Source organism: Hyperoodon ampullatus, assembly GCF_949752795.1.
Source record: "Hyperoodon ampullatus genome assembly, chromosome: 5".
NCBI lineage: Eukaryota > Metazoa > Chordata > Mammalia > Artiodactyla > Ziphiidae > Hyperoodon > Hyperoodon ampullatus.
Window position 1 is genome coordinate 35,879,667 of NC_136918.1, and position 21,425 is coordinate 35,901,091.

The 21,425-nt window shown below is 35.6% G+C and overlaps 1 protein-coding gene across 16 annotated transcripts in view; it reads right to left on the bottom strand.

The window, feature by feature from the left end:
- The window catches only part of DLG1 (discs large MAGUK scaffold protein 1), a gene marked incomplete at both ends in the record, with an annotated part of 293,223 nt that extends 272,163 nt beyond the window's left edge, over positions 1–21,060 (bottom strand). For 13 of the 16 annotated variants that reach the window (XM_079704314.1, XM_079704315.1, XM_079704332.1 and 10 more), the window contains 3 exons: positions 2,263–2,429; positions 19,859–19,990; positions 21,015–21,033. In XM_079704314.1, the coding sequence (XP_079560440.1) occupies positions 2,263–2,429; positions 19,859–19,990; positions 21,015–21,033 (318 nt within the window). Of the gene's footprint in view, positions 1–2,262; positions 2,430–19,858; positions 19,991–20,984 lie in introns of all 16 variants that reach the window. The other 3 variants (XM_079704322.1, XM_079704323.1, XM_079704310.1) reach the window with 3 other exon arrangements.
- Positions 21,061–21,425: the final 365 nt, after the last annotated feature.

The following is a 21,425-nucleotide window of genomic DNA, read 5'->3' on the forward strand; positions in this document are numbered from 1 at the left end:
AAATATTCCAAGCTTTTTCTTTTAAGTCTTATGACTGTCATCCACCAGTGTGTTTCAAAACTACTTGCATTTTCAGACTAACATCTTCAGGGTATCCTGTCCTCTCTGAAAAACAGTACTTCCCTTTAACTGACCTTAGCTCACAGATTTTTCTCTTTTTAAAAATCTAGGACTTGGGCTTCCCTGGTGGCGCAGTGGTAGAGAGTCCGCCTGCCGATGCAGGGGACATGGGTTCGTGCCCCGGTCCAGGAAGATCCCACGTGCCGTGGAGCGGCTGGGCCCGTGAGCCATGGCTGCTGAGCCTGCGTGTCCAGAGCCTGTGCTCCGCAACGGGAGAGGCCACAACAGTGAGAGGCCCGCGTACCGCAAAAAAAAATAAAATAAAAAATATAAATAAATAAATAAATAAAAATCTAGGACTTGATGGATATATCCCCATGTTCCCCTTACTAAGTCCACCCATGAATGGGTACAGATTTCAAACATTACTACAGCATCTTCCATGCACCAAGCCCTAAACAACATTTTGTAACCATACTCCCTTCTCCTCCACATTCCTAATTAATAAGATCTGATATTTCAGTCTGAAAGGCCTTATTCTCCTCTTAATTTTAGATACCTTTATTATGTCCATAATACACCTTTCAGGACATGTAGAAACCAGCAATGCAGAAAGCATTTTAGGTATCAGTGCCTCATAATTTTATAAAAGTTGAAATGTTTCCAATACCATTCTTAACGGAATTCAATGCACACTGATCTTTCAGACTGAAATCTATACGGAAATTAACTTGCAGCTTGCAGAACTGTCCACTTATTTAACCTTAATGAACATTTACTGGTTACACTGAGCAGGCCATTATCTAAACAATCACCTATAAAAACAGACAAATCAACTTCAATAACTCTATGCTTTATAATCATAGTTGAGCATCATAAATCAGACAATAGAAAAATAATTAAGTTATTAAATAAGAAGCCAATTCCCTTAAAATTTAACATGTTTCTTAAATTTTTTTAACCTAGGACCACAATAAACGTGAAATATAAACTGTATTACTGATTAACATTTTAAAAATCTATCTGAAATGGACTAACATAAGTGCAAATGATATATCAATTAAAGGGAATGGAAACTGAAACTATCTAAGAGAAAACGACGAAAATAAGAGAAGAGAAAAATAAAGATACATAGGCAATACAACACTACATTCTCTAACCAAAGAGAAAAATACAAGGACATACTATGATTAGTAAAGAGAACTGTGAAATGGGTATTAAGATGCCTAAAATCCAAAGGTAAACTTGCCCAAATTAGCCAAATAAGCTGGGTCAAGTCATTCCTTTTCTTCTGGATCTCAGTTTCCTCATCTTTAAGATGAAGGGGAGGGATCAGATGTTCTCTGATTCTTCCTGCTCTAAAATTCTATAGCTCTATGTTATTTAATATAAGAGAAAACTGAGAATCTGTTTCATTACCAAACGGCTGTCTGGTTGCTGCCTACCACTCCTTTTCCCTGATTCAATTTTCCAGGCACTTCTCCAGCAGTAAGATACTAGAATCAAAGTCAGTCAGACAACCACCTTCAAATGACTAATGTTCCTCAGACAGAATCCTCATTACAAAATGCTTCATATCTCTGTTATGTCATATCTACCAGCAACAGTAGATCACAACAAAAAAAGAACATTACTAAAACAGTTATGAAAACTCAAAGAAATAAGAGTTTTAGCTACAAAAAAAAATAGAGAAACCAATGCTGTCCTTAAGATTTCTTTATCAGTCTCTAGTGAGATTTAACAATGCAATCCTTCAAGCCAATAAACAGAGAATCCTTGGGAAAAATGCAGCAACTGCTTTCTGAGAAAAAATACCAGAGCAAAACCATCTTTTCAAAGTAGTTTCCATCTAATTATTGCACAGATGGGGCCTCACTAAGGTCTACCATGCAAAGTAATTTTTAATAAAGTAATATACTTTAAGTAATATCAATAAGCCTGAAGCATTGATAATACTAAGTAAGACTAAAGTAATACTTTAATAGTCAAGTATTTCAGACCTTGAACCATTCACAACATTTTAAGACAGGGGTACCAGAAATTCTGAGCTTATCCTTTCAAAAGTATTTTTAATCCCATCCTTTTTATTCTATTATAAATGATACTTCCACAAAATATCCACTTTAATAAAATGAGAAAACTTAGGAGCCCCAATTAATTTATCACTGAAAAATAGCTTAAGGAAAAGTTTTTTTATCTTACCTCTACACTAGGGCTAAGGCTACTTGGTAGTGTTTCTGAAGTCACAGTAGTGCTTGGAAGGCTGGAAATTTCCCAAGTATTCACAGGCTGTATTGGTTCAGACTGCTTTGAACGATCTATACATTTTGGATTATCCAGTAAGGTCACTTCATAAAATTCTTGAATATCTAGATGTGAGGAAAGGAAAAGAAAAATTCAAAAGTATTTATATTTTCTAATTAAACTATGCATTGCTGAAACAACATAACTCAAAAGCAAAATTTTTACTCTAGATTAGTAAAATAAATCCAATCTTATAATGTACTTATACAGTGAATATTTTCTCATTTTATTATGTCACAGTCACATCAGAGCCTGCAGGGCACAGTGTAAAAGTCATAGGCTTTTTATAGTTTGAAGTCAGTGCTGAGTTCAAATCCCTATTCCATCATCAATTAGCTACATGCATAGGCAAGTTACTTAATCTCTGATAACTTGCTTCTTATCATTGTGAATTGTTTCAAGTATTCAGTGCAATACATGTAAAGTGCACACTGGCACACACTCGGCTCCTAACAGACAGTAGTTAATACCATTATTGTGAATTCTGCAGACATAAGTCATCACTGATATTTTATATTTTTGTATCACCAATATCCAGGCTGGGAATGTAAACCCCTCAAGTGGTTTCAACTGGCCTTGTAACCAAAGTAAAACAAAAGAAGAATAATACATTAAAATAAAATAAAAGAACTAGGAAGTATTTTTTAGATAGCCTTGAATTTGAATATTTGAAAAAGTTAAAATATTTTGTTATTTTAGAAATAATCAGTTAAAAGTATGACAAAACTCTGCAAGAAATGATAAATGTACTTATAGCAACACAGGATAATTTGGAAGATCAAGTTACTCTGCTATCAGATGGAATTATATGAACTTAGTATATTAACACTGGTTATTCATGCTGCTCAGAAGCTCTGAGCGGTAGTTATGTCACGTTTAAGTACACCACTACTAGTTTTTTATTCACCTCCTGGTATAATTTTGAGTTGATTTTTTTTAAAGGAGGGAAATTATTATTTAGCAGTAAAGATGGGGTATTATCTTGTATAGAATCAAATAAAACTGTAAATAATACTTAGAAAGAATAACTTTTATTTCTTGTTTTCTCAATATGATGAAAAGATTAGTATCTCCCTTAAAAAACAACATCAGGGGCTTCCCTAGTGGCGCAGTGGTTGAGAGTCCGCCTGCCGATGCAGGGGACACGGGTTCGTGCCCCGGTCCGGGAAGATCCCACATGCCGTGGAGCGGCTGGGCCCATGAGCCATGGCCGCTGAGCCTGCGCATCCGGAGCCTGTGCTCCGCAACGGGAGAGGCCACAACAGTGAGAGGCCCGCGTACCGCAAAAAAAAAAAAAAAAAAAAAAAAAAATCAGAAGATACTAGAGTATCTAGAGTAACTCCCTTTTTAGTTTTGATAACCAGTGGAATTGTAGAACTTTCTAGATAAGGAGCTAATAAAAACTCAGGTCTGACAGTGAGAATAATATCGACCTACTTCACAGGATGTTAATATTGCTGCAGAAAATTGTATGTGAAAGCATTTTATAAACCATGAATCACTATATAAAACTGTTCACATAACCATCATGGAAAAAATTAAAAACTCAAATTCAGAGCATTAACTACAAATGGTTGTTACCAAACAAAAATTGTTTAATCTGAACCTAAGTCAAGTCTTTAGAATCAACTTCTAGTTCAGAGGGAATACAGGGGACAAAGAAACAAGTTAAATGACACCAGAAAAGCAATCAATAAAACTGATTCAGAGGGAGACATTCTACAAGACAACTGGCCAGGTATCTTTAGAAAGCAATGTCATGAAAGGGAAAATAAATTGTTTGAAAGTAAGAATTTCTGTATAAAGGAAACAAAAAAGACACACCAACTAACTGCAATGTCAGAGCCTTAACTGGTGTGTGTGTGTGTGTGTGTGTTTGGGGAAGGCTGGGGAGGGGGGATGAACTATAAAAGACATTGTGACAAGAACAGGGAAACTCAAATACAGACTATTTTCCAGAAGATATTAGGGAAAAAAATTTTTTTCTAGAAGATATATATGTGTGTGAGAGTATGTATATATTTATGTAGCAGGACATGTATTTCTATATATGTAAGAGGTATAGTTTTTATATATGTAGGAGATAAATATTTGTAGATCTATCTACCTACCTGTCTATAGAGATCTCTTACCCCCCCCAAAACAAACAAACAAAAAACAGAGCTCCTAGTACAGTATTATGCCTCCCAAGAGCACTAAATGAGTGTTGATCAATTGGTTAGTTACCAGTCTCAATATAAATAGCCCACATCACTACATAAAATTTTTATTATCCAATACTGTAAGTCAAGTTTCAAATCTTAAATTTCTATGTGACCTTTCATTCTATAATTAACTAGCAGAAATACTGATATATTGTCCTTTAATAACACCTCTTAAAATTTTAGGCCAGTGCTGTCCAAAATAACTATCTGCAGTGACAAATGTTCTATAGCTATACTGTCCAATATGGTAGCCACTAGCTATATATGGCTCTTGAGCATTTAAAATGTGACTAGTGTGACTGAGGAACTGAATTTATAATTTTATTTAGGTTTAATTAATTTAGGTACCCACATATGGCTAATGGCTATGGTAGAGGACAACAGAGATCTAGACTAAAATAATTCAGAGTAACACTTTACTATCTAGTGTGGTCAAGGAATAAAGTGTTCCCTAGACTTTATTATGAATTTTTCAAAAGTTCACTTGCAACTTGCTACTATCAATTGAAATACCTCATTTCTAGGTCTTACGTTAATCTATCAAACAGTCCTTTCTAATTTGCTGTAGCTGAGCTCCTATGGACTAGAGAACCGAATATCCACATTATTAACTATATCACATTTAAGAAAAAACAAGCTGAGTAAACACCCACTAGGATGGTTATTATCAACAAAACAGTAAATAACAAGTGTCGATAAGGATATGGAGAAATTAAACCCTCGTGCATTGCTGGTAGGAATATAAAATGATGCAGCCACTGTGGAAAACAGTATGGTGGTTTCTCAAAATATTAAAACACAGACTCACCATTTGATAAAGCAATTCCACTTCTGGGTATATTCCCAAAAGAATTGAAAGTAAGGACTCAAATAGATATTTATATACCCATGTTCATAGCAGCATTATTCACAATACCCAAAAGGTGAAAACTACCCAAATGTTCATCAACAGATGAATGGTTAATAAACAAAATGTGGTATATACAAACAATGTAATATTATTCAGCCTTTAAAAGCAATGAAATTCTGATACAATCTACAACATGGATGGATGAATCTTGAAGACACAATGCTAAGTGGAGTAAGCCAAACACAAAAAGACAAATATTGTATGATTCCACCTATATGAGGTACCTATAATAGTCAAATTCATAGAGACAGAAAGAGAAGTTATTCCCAGGGACTGGGATAAGAAGAGAAGGGGGAGTTACTGTTTAATGGGTAAAGAAATCCAATCTGAGATGGTGAAAAAGTTCCAGAGATGAATAGTGGTGATAGCTACTGAACGTGAATGTACTTAATGCCACTGAACTGCACACTTATTTTAAAAATGGTAAATTTTATGCTATATATATTTTATCACAATTTAAAAAATGAGCTTAATTGAGAGTCTAGGGGAGTTTAAATGAGTAAAGTGCATGGGATACAATATGTGGGTTTTATAGTATTTTAGTTATTTAGATATCTGTTTCTTACTATGGTCAGGATAACTGATATTGCCAGATAAGACCCAACTTAAAAAGAGATTAGTTACCATACTTGGCTAACTAAAACCATAAGCAAAAGTACTGAAATATTTGTTAACATATGTACAGTGTGGTGACATTTCTGATGACAGTCTGTCACAGTAGTTATCACTTTCCTTAAAAAAATGTATTTATATACACACACACACACCTTTAATCTTGACCCATATTCCATCTTGACTAACATTCCAAAGTTTATACACTTTATTTCATTTGTCCACCACATTTCTTCATCTTTAGGGTTTCCCGAGACAATGGAGGTGAGCAACATAATAACACTCCTTCAGAAACTATTTCTCAATTACAATTCCTTCAGTTGTATCACTGAAGCTTTTTCAAAGGTGCACCCAATCAAAAAAGGCACCCTCTGGAAAAACTGCACACACACGATTGAGCTTTTCTTAGTAGTCCCAAGTATTAATATTTTATATTTCCCATGCAGTCCCTGTTCTTTATAGTTAATCAACATTTTATATGTCAGAAGAGAATTATTATAACTGTTCATAACTATGAAGATTTAGAAAAAAAGGTTAGATTATCATGACAAGATTAGCATTTCTACAAAGTAACATTCTAGAATTCAAAATATTATCTTCTATTTTTTCTTTAGTTTTCTAAACTCAGGAGTATAACATGGAGTACCATAAAATATCTAGTCTAAAGTAAAACAGAAGTTACTACTGAAATATAAGACAAAAACAAACATGGTAAATTCTAGTATAATCCCAATCTCTCCTATTTCCTAGAAGTCTATTCAACATGCCAATGTCTGAAAATCCAAGTTATTCTCAAAAGACCAATTTCATGAAAATAAAGAATTAAATTAATGAGCTTACTCTGAACACTTAAGACATTCAGCCAATAAATATTAATGGAGTGAGGGACTTCCCGGTGGCACAGTGGTCAAGAATCCACCTGCCAATGCAGGGGACACGGGTTCGACCCCAGGTCCAGGAAGATCCCACATGCCGCGGAGAAACTAAGCCCATGCGCCACAACTACTGAGCCTGTGCTCTAGAACCCACAAGCCGCAACTACTGAAGCCCGCGTGCCACAACTACTGAAGCCCGCGTGCCACAACTACTGAAGCCCGCATACCTAGAGCCTGTGGCTCTGCAACAAGAGAAGCCACCGCAATGAAAAGCCTGTGCACAACAAAGAGTAGCCCCCGCTCGCTGCAACTAGAGAAAAGCCCATGAGCAGCAACAAAGACCCAATGCAGCCAAAAATAAATTAATTAATTTAAAAATATATATATTAATGGAGTGAATACCTTCTGGAAGAGAAATAAGAGAATTAAAATATGAGATACAACCATAATGTCTTCGAGAGATTGAAATAACTGAGGAAAAAAATTATACAACACCTGAAGTTTTCCAATTTAAAGCACCTAAAAAGGCAGAATTCTATAAAAGTTTGATAGCTATATTTTAAATCTTAGTAAATCAAAGTGTAAAGAAAATGAGAGAATGCAGTTGTAGTTAAAATGATTGCCATTAAATAGACAAGAGTGATCCCATACTCATCCAAAAATACATACAGCTCACCCAGATATATACCAGACATATAATTTAAATGTCTAATATATTTTTATCACCCTGAAAAAAATTATTTACTTAGAAAATAATGATGCATTAAAGCAAGCAAGAAGAGAAAACAAGAAAATGCAGGAATGTTAAAACATGCGTTAGAGGGAAACTACCCTTTAGTTGACTCCCAGTTGAAAATATTAATTTTGTCGAGCCTACAGATCAGTATTATCACAGTCTATTCCTCACTTTCCATTTATAGTCTGCAAGTGCTTTCACTGTTTTGGACTAAATTGGGTCCCCACAAGTGCAGTTCCTGAACAAAGATCTAAATTATAAGGTCACAAAGCTATAACACGTACAATAGAAAAATTCTCAAAAATTAAACTTAAACACAACTAATTAGTCCAACAGAACTGAGGAGAATCATTCCTATCTATTACAAAATTTTTTTTATTTGGAAATCTCTAAGATTACATGTATTTCATAAGTCTCCAAATCTAAGTAAAAATTTCTTTATTATTTTCTTGCTAAAATTCAAAGTTTGCAAACACTAGGAGTAAGGGAAGTACAGAATTCCAGAAATTCCCTCAAAGGAAGTTGAGAAAAGTTTTTTAGCTTTTAGTGATAACTTACATCATCCTAAACAGAGAAACTCACAAACCATAAAACATTTCTCAAACTAAAGAAATAAGGCAGTACTAACTCAGGATCAGAATAGGAAGTCTAAACACAGGCTCAAGAATGTGTAATAATTTAATATAGGTAGTATCTCTAATCTATGAGTAATATTTTAGTTAATGGAAAAAATATTAAGACCTTAACAGACACCTCAGCAAAGAAGATATACAGACAGCCAATAAGCATATGAAAAGATGCTCCACCATATATCATCAGGGAAATGCACATTAAAACAAAAAGATACCACTATACATCTATTAGAAAGGCCAAAATACAGAACACTGACAACAAATGCTGGCAAAAATATGAAACAATGGCAACTCTCATTCACTGCTGGTGGAGATGCAAAATGATACAGCCACTTTGGAAAGCTATTTAGTGGTTTCTTACAAAACTAAACATACTCTTATCATACAATCCAGCAATCATGTTCCTCATATTTACCCAAATGAGTTGAAAACTTATGTCCACACAAAAACCTGCACACAGATGTTTACAGGAGCTTTATTCATAACTGCCAAAAGTTGGAAGCAACCCAGATATTTGATAGGTAAATGAATAAACTGCAGTACATCCAGACAACAGAATATTATTCACACTTAAAAACAAAAACAAAAATTAAACAAAAAGCAAAAACTATGAAGCCGTAAAAATATGTGGAGGAACCTTAAATGCATATTACTAAGTGAAAGAGGCCAACATGAAAAGGCTACATGCTGTGTGATTCCAACCATATGACATTCTGGAAAAGGCAGAACTATGGAGACAGTAAAAAGATAAGTGATTGCCAGGGGCTGGAGGTAGAAGAGACATGAATAGGCAGAGTACAAAGGATTTTTAGGGCAGTAAAACTACTCTGTATAGTGTGGTGGATATATACAAATATAAATCTAGAACGGTAGACAGATGTCATGATACATTTGTCCAAACCTATAGAACGTACAACCCCATGAGTGAATACTAAGGTAAAACTATAGACTTTGGGTGATAATGATGTGCTCATGTAGGTTCATCAATTGTGAAAAATGCACCAATCTGGTGGGAGATGGTGATAATAAGATAGTCTATGTATGTGTGGGGACAGGGGGTATATGGGAAATCTCTGTACCTTCCTCTCAATTTTGCTGTGAATCTATAACTGCTCTAAAAAATAAAGTCTTTAAAAACTTAAATTGAAACAGATATGAGCTATCAAGTCATGAAAAGACATGGAGAAACCTTAAATGCATACTGCTAAGTGAAAGAAACAATCTGAAAAGGCCACACACTTGTGATTCCAACTATATAACATTCTGGAAAAGGCAAAACTACAGAGACAATAAAACATAATTTTTGCCAGGGAATCGGGAGGAAGGAGAAAGAGATGAACAGGTGGAGCAAGAGACAGCAGAAAGATCAGTGGTTGCCAGGGGTTTGGGGGTAGGGAGGGAAGGGATGAATATGTGGAACACAGATTTTAAGGGGAGTGTAAGTATTCTGTATGATACTGTAATAGTGGATACATTTTCAAAGCAACAAATGTGTATGTCGTTTATCGATGTATAATGCAAAGAGTGAACCCTACAGTAAACTATGGACTTTAGTTAATAACAATATATTAATACTGGCTTATCAACTTTAACAAATATACCACACTAATGAAGACGTCAATAAGAGGAGAAACGGGAGTGTGGGGTGGTAAGGATATGGGAACTCTCTGCTTTCCACCCAATTTTCTGTAAACCTGAAACTGCTGAAAAAGTTAAAAGCCTAATAATTTTTTAAATGTTTAAGGTAGCATAATAATGAATTTATATTACAAAAACAAGCAATCTCATACTGTATTTCAAAATAATTTCCAAATGTATTAAGGATTTAAATGTTAAAAAAAGAAGCCATGACAGAATTTGAATATAGTAAAGATTTTTTATAATCTCAGGGATAGGAAAGGCTTTCTAAGCATAATACCAAGGGTAAAAGCACAACAAAATTGATAAATCTAACCATATATAAATATATGTTTTTTTAATTAAATTTTAAAAACAAATGACAAACAATGGAAGCTATTTTGCAACTTGCAAGGCAGACAGAATTGGTATCTCTAATGTAGATTTTATACCTCTAAGAAAAAAATGAAAAAAAAAAGTGAGGATTAAAATATTTGACAAATTGAATCTAGTTTCCTCATATTTTTCTACCTATAACACTTATATAAATGGTGATTATTGATATTAGTGTTTCATTTTTATGTATTTTATTAATTTGTTTTTGTTATTAAACTCCTAAAACAAACAAACAAAAAGTGGTTGGAGGGGCAAATGACATGAACAAATAATTCACAGAAATTAAAATAAACAACAATGTAAGAAAATTCTTACATCGTTGGCTATTTATTTATTCAAAGAAATACATAATAAAACATCAAAATGACTGAAGGTGTATTCCACATATCAGAATAGAAAATATTAAAAAGACAGACAATACTCCGTAGCTTAAGGTATAGTAAATTAGTCATTCTTCCACATAATGTCTAAAAAATTAAATTGATATAACATTTCTGACAGTGATTTTAAAAATTACATCAAAAGCCTTTTTAAACTGCACATCCCCTTTTACTAAGCAATTCAAAATTCTAGGAACTTACCCAAAGGATATAATCAAGGATGCAGAACAGAGAGGCATATACAAATGCAATGTTGTTTATAATTCAGAAAAATTATATACCTAAATGCTCCTAGGAAATCATTAATAAAACTACAATAAATCTATACAGTGAAATACAGTCTTTAAATGGTACAAATCCACTGATACGGATAATGATAAACTTTGTGGGATAAAAAGTTAAAATGTATAGCACAGAGAAGTCACACTGTATATACTTAAGCAAATTCAACCATAGCACCTCTTTCCACCAAAAAAAGGGCAATTCTACCTATCAGTCCACCTAGTAAGTAAATGTCAGCAAATAAAAAATGAGAAGGGAGAAGACTGTTCCCTCAGGTAGTCTCCATTTTCATAGCATCTCTCTATATCTCACTGTGCTAAATGTGATTCTAGAATTATGTGCTTTTAATACAAGAGGTCACTTAAACACAAGCCAACTACTTCACCTGTTGATCAACTGAAGAAACAATGCTTTTGGGACTTCCCTGGTGGTCCAGTGGTTAAGAATTCGCCTTCCCATGCAGGGGACGTGGGACGGATCCCTGGTCGGGGAGCTAAGATCCCATATGCGGCGGGGCAACTAAGCCCGCGCACCACAATTACCAAGCCCATGTGCCTCAACTAGAGAGAAGCCCGCACACCGCAAACGAAAGATCACGCCTGCCGCAGTGAAGACCCGACGGCAACCAAAAAAAGATTTTTCTTGGCTGAAATCAATGATTTCTTTCCACTACGGGGAAAAACAACTGTATTGTAGTTAATGAGACAGTGTTAAACTCCTGAAGAATGTTTAAGGATAATTTTAATTCGATATTTTTCTCTTTATACACTGATTTTAAGTATCAATTCCCACTGAATTGTAGGAACAATTATACTATGTTTTATTTGTGTAGGGAGTTTGTTTTGCAAAATGAAAGTGTGTATATATACACAAGAATAGCATTCTAGAAGGATATTCACCCTATGGAAGAAGTAGCAGGTGTTGGTTTGAGAATTTTCTTGCTTATAATATTTTATATAAAGTACATGTATCTGACCTTAAATGTTTATAAATTCCATTTTGGAGGGTTAGAGAGAAGGCAACTAGAAAGCTAAAAAACAATGAAATATAACCCTGCCATTTCAGAGGGAAAAATTTTATCAGTTAATTAATTAAAAGTACAATGTTTTTATAAACTAAAAGACACAATAGTCAAACCTACTGAGGCACAGATACTCTGCTTTCATCTAAACCAACATGGATTTAAAAAGCCATTTTGACTCCCAAAGAGAAAAATATATAAAATTTTAAAGTATGTATTATAATTTGTTGTTTCACACACTAGAAAGAGAAAAAATGTCAAGCCAGTATCCAAAATAAATTATTCCAACACTTTAAATACTGTATGACTAACAGTCACATGGTATTCCTTAAAACAAGGTATGTATCAAAAGGAAACAGAGCTTCTCAAAGAAATGGTTGATCCTAAGGCTGGGGATATGTACAAGATGAACCTGGAACATCTTGTTATGCCAAAAAGCAAGAAAGTGCTAAAAAAAAAAAAAAAAAAATGAGGGCATGTCATAAAGTCATAAGAGCAAGCTTGAGAAGCCTCCTACTAGGCAAATCTGACACAATCTGAACACCAAAATCATTAAGGATGGTAATAAATTATCCACCACTGAAAGAAATATGATAGCTAGCTAGCTAGGTAAGTAGCTAGATAGATAAATGGGAGAGGAGTGCTCTTAATTACAGTAAAATGCCAAGTGTTAGCTGGAAACTGTAGAGAAGTGCTGCTGTTAAAAATACATATATTATTTTTCAACTGTCATTTTCAACATAGTAAAAACTGATCCAGGCAAGCATCATCAATGGATGCTAAGTCTAGATGGAAATTTTGCTAAAGAACAGGGTACATGCAAGGTGTTAGTGTCTCCCCCACATATTGCTTAGAAGTTGCAAAGGGGAAAAAAGTAACTACAGAGAAATCAGACAACACCTTAACTGGGTGATTAAAATTAACACTACCAATGAAGGGCAGAAGACATCATGTACCTCTGGACGTACAGAACCATACAGAATACATAACCTGAGTCTAATCACAAGCAAATATCAGACAAACCTAAAATGAGAAACATTATATATAAAAAAAATAAGAGCAGAGGGGAACTGTATTCTTCAAATACGTCAATGTCATAAAAGACAAAAGGCTGTGGAAATGTGCCCAGATTAAAGGAGACTAAAGAGACATAACAACTAAATGCAGTACCTGGATAGTGTACTGGAAAAATAATTTGAAAAGGAAAATTTTAGTAGGAAAAAATTTATCCCTACATAGATGAAATAGCTTAGACTAGAAGAAATATTTATAGATGCTTTTACAGCTCTGTGATTGCAAGGTTCTAAAGAGAATTCAACCAGATTCAGCATAATCAAAGCACTGCTTCAAAGCAGGAGTAAGTAAAACTATTAATAAATAAATATCAATCCAATTCAATCAAAACCACCAACAGAAAAGTTAATAAAATCTTCCTCCAATTCCATAATTTTTAGTCAACAGTCTGATCCATATCCTGTTATAAATGCTTTCCTTTCTCAAACCTAGTCTACAAAGTTACACACACACACACACACACACACACGCAGGTGCACAAAGTTACCAACAGACTAAAAAATAACATCACTGGGACCAATAATAAACAAAAAAACTAAGGAACTTTGACATTTTACCATTATAGCTGGAAGTTTGTAAACCTTGATAACTAAGCAAATACCTTTCAAAGTGTGTAAATTCTATCATTATAAACATCATTCCATCATTACAAACATTCTCCTTCAAAGTAAAAACTATTTTAAAGACCATGTTTTAAAAACACTGACCCTGGGCTTCCCTGGTGGCGCAGTGGTTGAGAGTCCGCCTGCCGATGCAGGGGACACGGGTTCGTGCCCCGGTCTGGGAAGATCCCACATGCCGCCAAGTGGCTGGGCCCGTGAGCCATGGATACTGGGCCTGCGGGTCCGGAGCCTGTGCTCCGCAACGGAAGAGGCCACAACAGTGAGAGGCCCGCGTACCACAAAAAAATAAAAAAATAAATAAAAAATAAAAACACTGACCCTACAGATCATCATCTATGTTAAACATATTGTCAGTGTTCTTTATCACTATATTTAAGTACAATGTTCTTATAAATTAAAATACACAATAGTGAAACCTACTCAGGCTTTTGTCTAAACCAACGTACATTTAAAAAGCCATTTCGGGGCTTTCCTGGTGGCGCAGTGGTTGGGAGTCCGCCTGCCAATGCAGGGGACACAGGTTCGTGCCCCAGTCTGGGAAGATCCCACATGCCGCGGAGCGGCTGGGCCCGTGAGCCATGGCCGCTGAGCCTGCGCGTCCGGAGCCTGTGCTCCGCAACAGGAGAGGCCACAACAGTGAGAGGCCCGCGTACCGCAAAAAAATAAAATAAATAAATAAATAAATAAATAAATAAATAAGGGGACACACACACACACACACACACACACACACACACACACAAAAGCCATTTCGGGGGCTTCCCTGGTGGCGCAGTGGTTGAGAGTCCGCCTGCCAATGCAGGGGACACGGGTTCGTGCCCCGGTCCGGGAAGATCCCACATGCTGTGGAGCGGCTGGGCCCGTGAGCCATGGCTGCTGAGTCTGTGCGTCCGGAGCCTGTGCTCCGCAACGGGAAAGGCCACGACAGTGAGAGCCCCGTGTACCGCAAAAAAATAAAAAAATAAAAAGCCATTTCGATTCCCAAAGAGAAAAGTACATAAAATTTTAAAGTATGTATTATAATTTGCTTGTCTTACAATTTATTGTTTCACACACTAGAAAGAGAAAAAATGTCAGGCCAGTGTCCAAAATAAATTATTCCAACGCTTTAAATACTGTATGACTAACAGTTATAGAATATTCACATTAAAATGCTCAACTTATGATAAAGAGCACCCTAATGGTTGAAGGTGAAAAGAGGCTCTGGACTCAGATTAGTTGAGTCCAATTTCTGGCTCCACAATTTACTATGTGAGAGTCCTTGGGCAAGCTACATAATCTCTCATTTCCCCTTTTTTCTAATCTATAAAATAGTATAATCACCTCATAAGTGAATATATGCCTCATAGGATTATGATGACTAAACGAGATACTTTTATTAGCACAGAGAAAGTGTTCAATAAATGTTAGCCATTATTACTTCTTACATACTTAAAAAGGAGTCATACTCTCACATCCATTAGTATGGCTACTATCAAAAAAACTGAAAATAACAAGTGTTGGCAAGGCTGTGGAGAAATTGGAACCCTTCTGCACCATTGGTGGGATTATAAAATGGTGCAATCTCTACGGAAAACATTATGGTGGTTCTTTAAACATTTTACATGTAACTGTCATATGATCCCACAATCCCACTTTTGGGTGTAGATTCAAAGGAACTGAAAGCAGGTTCTAAGAGATACTTGCACACTCACATTCACAGCCACACTGTTCACAATAGTCAAGACGTAGAACGCAAATGTCTATCAATGGAGGAATGGATAAACAAAAATTTGACACACACACATTTATATACATATACCCCAACACACAAGAATATAACTCAGCCTTAATAAGGAAGGGAGTCCTATCACATGCTACAACATGAATGAACCTTGAGGACATTATGCTAAGTAAATAAGCCAGTCACAAAGAGACAAATACTTTATGATTTCCCTATGTGAGGTATTTACAGTAGTCAAAATCATAGATACAGAAAGTGGAATGGTGGTTACCAAGGGCTGGAGGGAGGAGGCAAAGGGGAGTTGTTGTTTCATAGGTATCGAGTTTCAGTTTTGCAAGATAAAAAAGTTCTGAATTGTTTCACAACAATATGACTGTACTTAACACTACTGACTGGTACACTTAAAAATGGTTAAGATGATAGATTTTATGTTTTTTTACAATTAAAATAAAAAAGAAGTCACACTTGATACTCAGTACCTCCAAACTTAAAATGTCCTTCACCATGTTTACAAGGGCAAGTGAAACTGTTAGTTAATAAAGCAACAATAAATGAATTAGAAGCTAAAAAAATCTCAGAAATGGACAGTCTTATTACATAACCCACCTTCATTCTGAATATCTGCAGAAATAGTGCATTAAAATAAGCTTGCTATTTATCACAGACAAAATATACAAATCAAATGACTCACTCACTAAAGTCTCTAAAGCCAGCCTGATCTTGAGACCAGGTTTTGCTCCTGTGCACAAGGAAAGTAGATGAATTCTCTTATCCCGTAAGTAAACCCAGGGGTCTAGATTGGTACGAAATCTTTGAGGACTACCGAGGTCCTCTCAGATCCCAGACAAACATAAGAATCAGAAATGACCTCAAACCACTATGGACCTGGAGAGCAGAGCTTTGACTGTTATCAAACCATATCCAGTCTATTTTACTCACAAAATTTTCAAATATAAGTACACAAAATGAGAATACAAAAATCAAATATATTTAGTTTTCAATCTGCTCTCACCTAAATCAGGGATTAAAATTAGGCAGACTTTATCTCCCATTTATACAAAAATAATCACCAGATGTTTGGGGTATAAACTTTAAACAAATGTATAGTTCATGGACTTTTTTTTAAGCTATAATTTAAATATTCACCTTTAAAGAAACAACTTAGCTGAAACTCAAAAGTTAATAAAAACTTTTCTGTTTTCAATGATTTTAAAATCTTCAAGCCATCCTTCAAGGATACTACCAAGCATCAGGGCAAGAACAATGATTGCCATATTTCACTGAATTGAGGATATTGATATGGAGGATATCAACTGTAAAATGCACCATTATTTCACATGCCACTAAGAATGTAAAACCAATGCCAATATATATCCGTTAAAAAATGCATCCCAAATTCAGAGATACCAATATTTTTAAAAACTGGTGTCTTAGAACAGATGTAGTGCAATATGTGCATGCTTGTTCCTCTGAATAACCCGAAGGTACCAGAAACCTAATCTTAATAATAAATCAACTACGGGGGAGGCGGGGGGAATCAACATTTCTGTAACACCAAACCCCTAGGGCCTCACACAAAGTTTTTTTAAATGCATGAAAACAGCCGATACAAACTACCAATTCAAGAAATCAGTCAATAAATAACCACTGCAGAGTGCAAGTCCAAAGAAGTAACTAGATAATTCACTATAGCCTAAGGAAATGATTTCCAAACTCTAGAAGTCAAAAACCTAAGCACCATAGGACTTTCAAACAATTAGTGGTCAAGACCCCATGTCTCCTTTAATCCAATGGTCCACAGGTATCACCTTAGAGGATAGAGTGCTACCTACTAAAGGAAAACACAGTTAACACAGAATTTTTCAGTACACACTATGAACACAGTGGACTCTAGTTTAGCTTAGGGTAATTTACAGGATTAAAGTACGTTACCACACTGTTTCAAAACCAATGGTACAGGTGCAAAGCAAAAAAAATCTTACTGACCTAAAAATTTTCAAAAAAAGGAATAAAGATTAATACATTAACCCAACTTAAGCATGCACCAAAAAATGCATTTATTAATTTAGTAGTGTCAACAATTAATTCAACTACAGTATGGAAACACAAAAATTTACCCAAAATACTAAATTTACCCATTTCAAAATTCCTAAAATCTATTACTTTTCTTACACCAAAATCTGATCCCACATTCTATAAAATCTTAAAATATAAGTAATTCTAAATATCAAAGTAAATTCACAACCAATAAAATTATACAGGACAAAGAAGATTCACAAATATAACTCACAATTAGAAAACTAACTCTATGCTTTGTGACCGCCTGGAGGGGTGGGATAGGGAGGGTGGGAGGGAGATGCAAAAGGGAGGGGATATGGGAACATATGTATATGTATAACTGATTAAATTTGTTATAAAGCAAAAAATTAAAAAATTTAAAAAAATTAAAAATAAAAAAAATTAAAAATAAAAAGGATAAAAAAAAAAAGAAAAAGAAAACTCTACCAGAATTCAATTATGCATAAGAATAAATACATTCAAAACAGGCAAGGCAGAATACATTAAAAAAAAAAAAATCCCCCTAAACATAGTAAATCTACCTCCAATCTATGGAGAAATCTAAGTGTAGGTTCTGTTTGGTTACTTCACTAACCATTTAATTTTAAGTTGCAGACTCCACACAGAGGACTCCATCTATGTCCAAATGTAGAAGAAGACATACAAGTCATACTATTTTTTTCTAAACAGTGACCCTACTAAATAAAACACTCCTAGGTTTAATGGTGATTTAGAAAACCAAACAACTAAAAATGATTTTTCCCTTCCTTTTCTGTTTTTTCAGAGGAATCCAATTTGATCATCCATTTGGACCTTAAACCTCAGAGCTTAGAAATCCAAATGTAAAAAATGTCCATCAGGGGCTTCCCTGGTGGCGCAGTGGTTGAGAGTCCGCCTGCCGACGCAGGGGACGCAGGTTCCTGCCCTGGTCCGGGAGGATCCCACATGCCGCGGAGCGGCTGGGCCCGTGAGCCATGGTCGCTGGGCCTGCGCGTCCGGAGCCTGTGCTCCGCAACGGGAGAGGCCACAACAGTGGGAGGCCCGTGTAGCACAAAAAAAAAAAAAAAAAGTCCATCAGTTTAAACAAAAAAGGCAAAATGTTGGTAATTTTGGAAGATGGGTGACAGATACATACTAGTTCATTATACTGTTCTCTCTTTTGTTGTATATATTTTCAAAAGTCTATAATAATGCTAAATTTAAAAAAATTATTCAGATGTATTGAGTGATCTTCTTTAAAGTCTTCTTTAATTCTAAAACTAATTTAGTATAGTATCAATTTACCAATCAGTTATTTGACAGGATACATTAACTTGAAAGTAGCCCTCAAGCCACATCAAAATTTACTCCATCAATAGATAGATATAAGGCTGTAACTACTTTGAAGTTACTGAGGAAAAAGTTGTAATACAATGAAATATATGTCTTATTTTAATACGTTATATAGCCAATGACTAATAAAAACACATTTTATTCTTAGTGTTGAAAGGGACAATTTTTCTAGTTCACTGGTTTGTATACTTTTCAAGGTACCTAGAGAAGAGGGCCAGAGACAGAGCATCCTGTTTTATATATTGGGGATTATGTACAAAATATAAGATTTTGCATTAAAAAGGCGTCTAGCTACTTTTTAGAAAAAGGCTTAAAAACCACTGTTCCATTGCACCCACATGCTACAGATGACAGTGACTTAGAAAAGATTAAATGACTTGTACCATATCATTTAATCAATGGCACTGTCAGGAGTAGAATTCAGCACTCTTGACTATGTATGTGTTCAATTCTCCTTTAAAACAATGCACCACACCAAATTTAAGTTACAGTTAAGAATAAAATTGTTTCAATATTCTTGCCTGTAAAATAAGATTAGACAAGATCATCTGTAAAATCATTTTCCAGGTCTAAAATTCTGACTTCACGAATGCCAAGTTTAAACAGAGGTCTGTATTAAGGGAATTAATGTTCTTAAACATAGCAGAAATCCTCAAACATTTTCAGGGATTCCAGACAAATAGCAAGTCAAATACAGAAACAAGCTAACAGTTATTCAGTCATTACTTTTTGGATCCTGAAACATTTTTGCAACTTCTTCATCTTTTAATGTTAGGATGTTAAACTCTGTTATCAAAGACCACTGAAATAATCATACTGAAAGTTTTTTTGGTTATTAGATACTTTTGGAAAGAATATTGGCCTAAGTATCAAAATACACAACTCACTGGATGTTCAAGTTATTGAATGCCTCACAGAGAACCAAGTATATCACTCTCTGAAGTTTAAAATAAATGAACTCAGAGCAGCATTACACCTAGCTGACACATAATGGTCACAAATAAAGTTTTAATTCCCACCTATTAAAGCCTGAAAGAGGTTGCTCTGAAATATGTTAATAACCCGTTCTATGGAACTTCTGAGCTGTCTGTCTTCTGTTTGGCTTAGTTTCGAACGATAACCTTCCAAAAGGTGCAATGCTCTCTGGGTATCTGAAAAGAAAAAAGAGTCTGATTAGGGACTTCCCTGGCGGCACAGTGGTTAAGAATCCGCCTGCCAATGCAGGAGACACGGGTTCGATCCCTGGTCCAGGAAGATCCCACGTGCTGCAGAGCAACTAAGCCCGTGCACCACAACTACTGAGCCTGCGCTCTAGAGCCCACGAGCCACAACTAGTGAGCCTGCGTGCCTCACCACTGAAGCCCGCACACCTAGAGCCCGTGCTCCGCAACAAGAGAAGCCACTGCAATGAGAAGCCCACACACCGCAATGAGCAGCCCCCGCTCGCTGCAACTAGAGAAAGCCCGCGTGCAGGAATGAAGACCCAACCAGCCAAAAGAATAAAAAGTTTAAAAAAAATTATGTATTTACAAGAAAGTATTACAAACTAGCTATGCAGCAAATGATTCTGCAAGGCACCTAAACAATTCCCAACATCCTCCAAGTCAATCCATGCCACTATGTTCATGTACACATATATATATTCCCTAGAATGATCCAAAAAATGTTCAACGTGTTACAATGAAGGAAGGTGGTGAGCAGTTTGTAATAAATGTGTACTAGTGATCATCTGATCAAAGTATTAGTAACACTGTTTCAGCTGATATGATATACAAAAGCAGAATATCTACAATTTGTCATTATAATTCAAATATTAGGTGCTTCAAAACTAGTTCTTAGCCAGGATCCCACATTCGCTCACAAAAGTGTTTAGTAAGAACGATAAAATGAAATATTAAAACACCAATACAGAGTCTTTAAAAAGACATTTCAGAGGGAAATTGTCAATTTAATTGCCTCTCCAGTCACTAGAGAGATGTCAAGGAAAAAAGCTTGACAAACATTTAGGTGTTTCCATCGTCTGAATGATGTGAGGCTTAGATTCCCTAAGTAGTAAGGCTAGGGCTGTGATGTCTCATCAGAGTTACACAAACATCTTTAAAACACAGCAATCACAAAACAGACATACAGAAAAGCAAGAGACACCCACAGAAGAGTTCCGACATAAATTCTCACCTTGCTTCCGGACCGGCATTGTTCTCCAGAATCAGGAAGAGGGCACACACCTTTAGGAACACAAAACATAAAGAAACAGAGCTAAATTTAGAATAGAATCGAGGTTAAACTAGCATTTCCCCCTAACTCTCAAATCGAAAAACTCCTAGCCCTATTTGAAAAGCCCACCTGGCAAAGTTTTCCCAAGTGAAAGGAAGAGCCGCACAATCCAGCAGTGTCAATCCAGAAAGCTTTTATCTAAGGTTGGGTTCCCCTGCAAATGTAAGAGCAAACAGAAGCAAGATGCCAAATTCTCCTCGAAAGCTGCCCCCTCTCCAAAGGGCACTAAATGCCTGGACATGGGGCCAGCCTCCCCCGGCATAAGTATACATACCCCCCACCTGCTACTGGGGGGCTGAAGAGGCTCTCCGA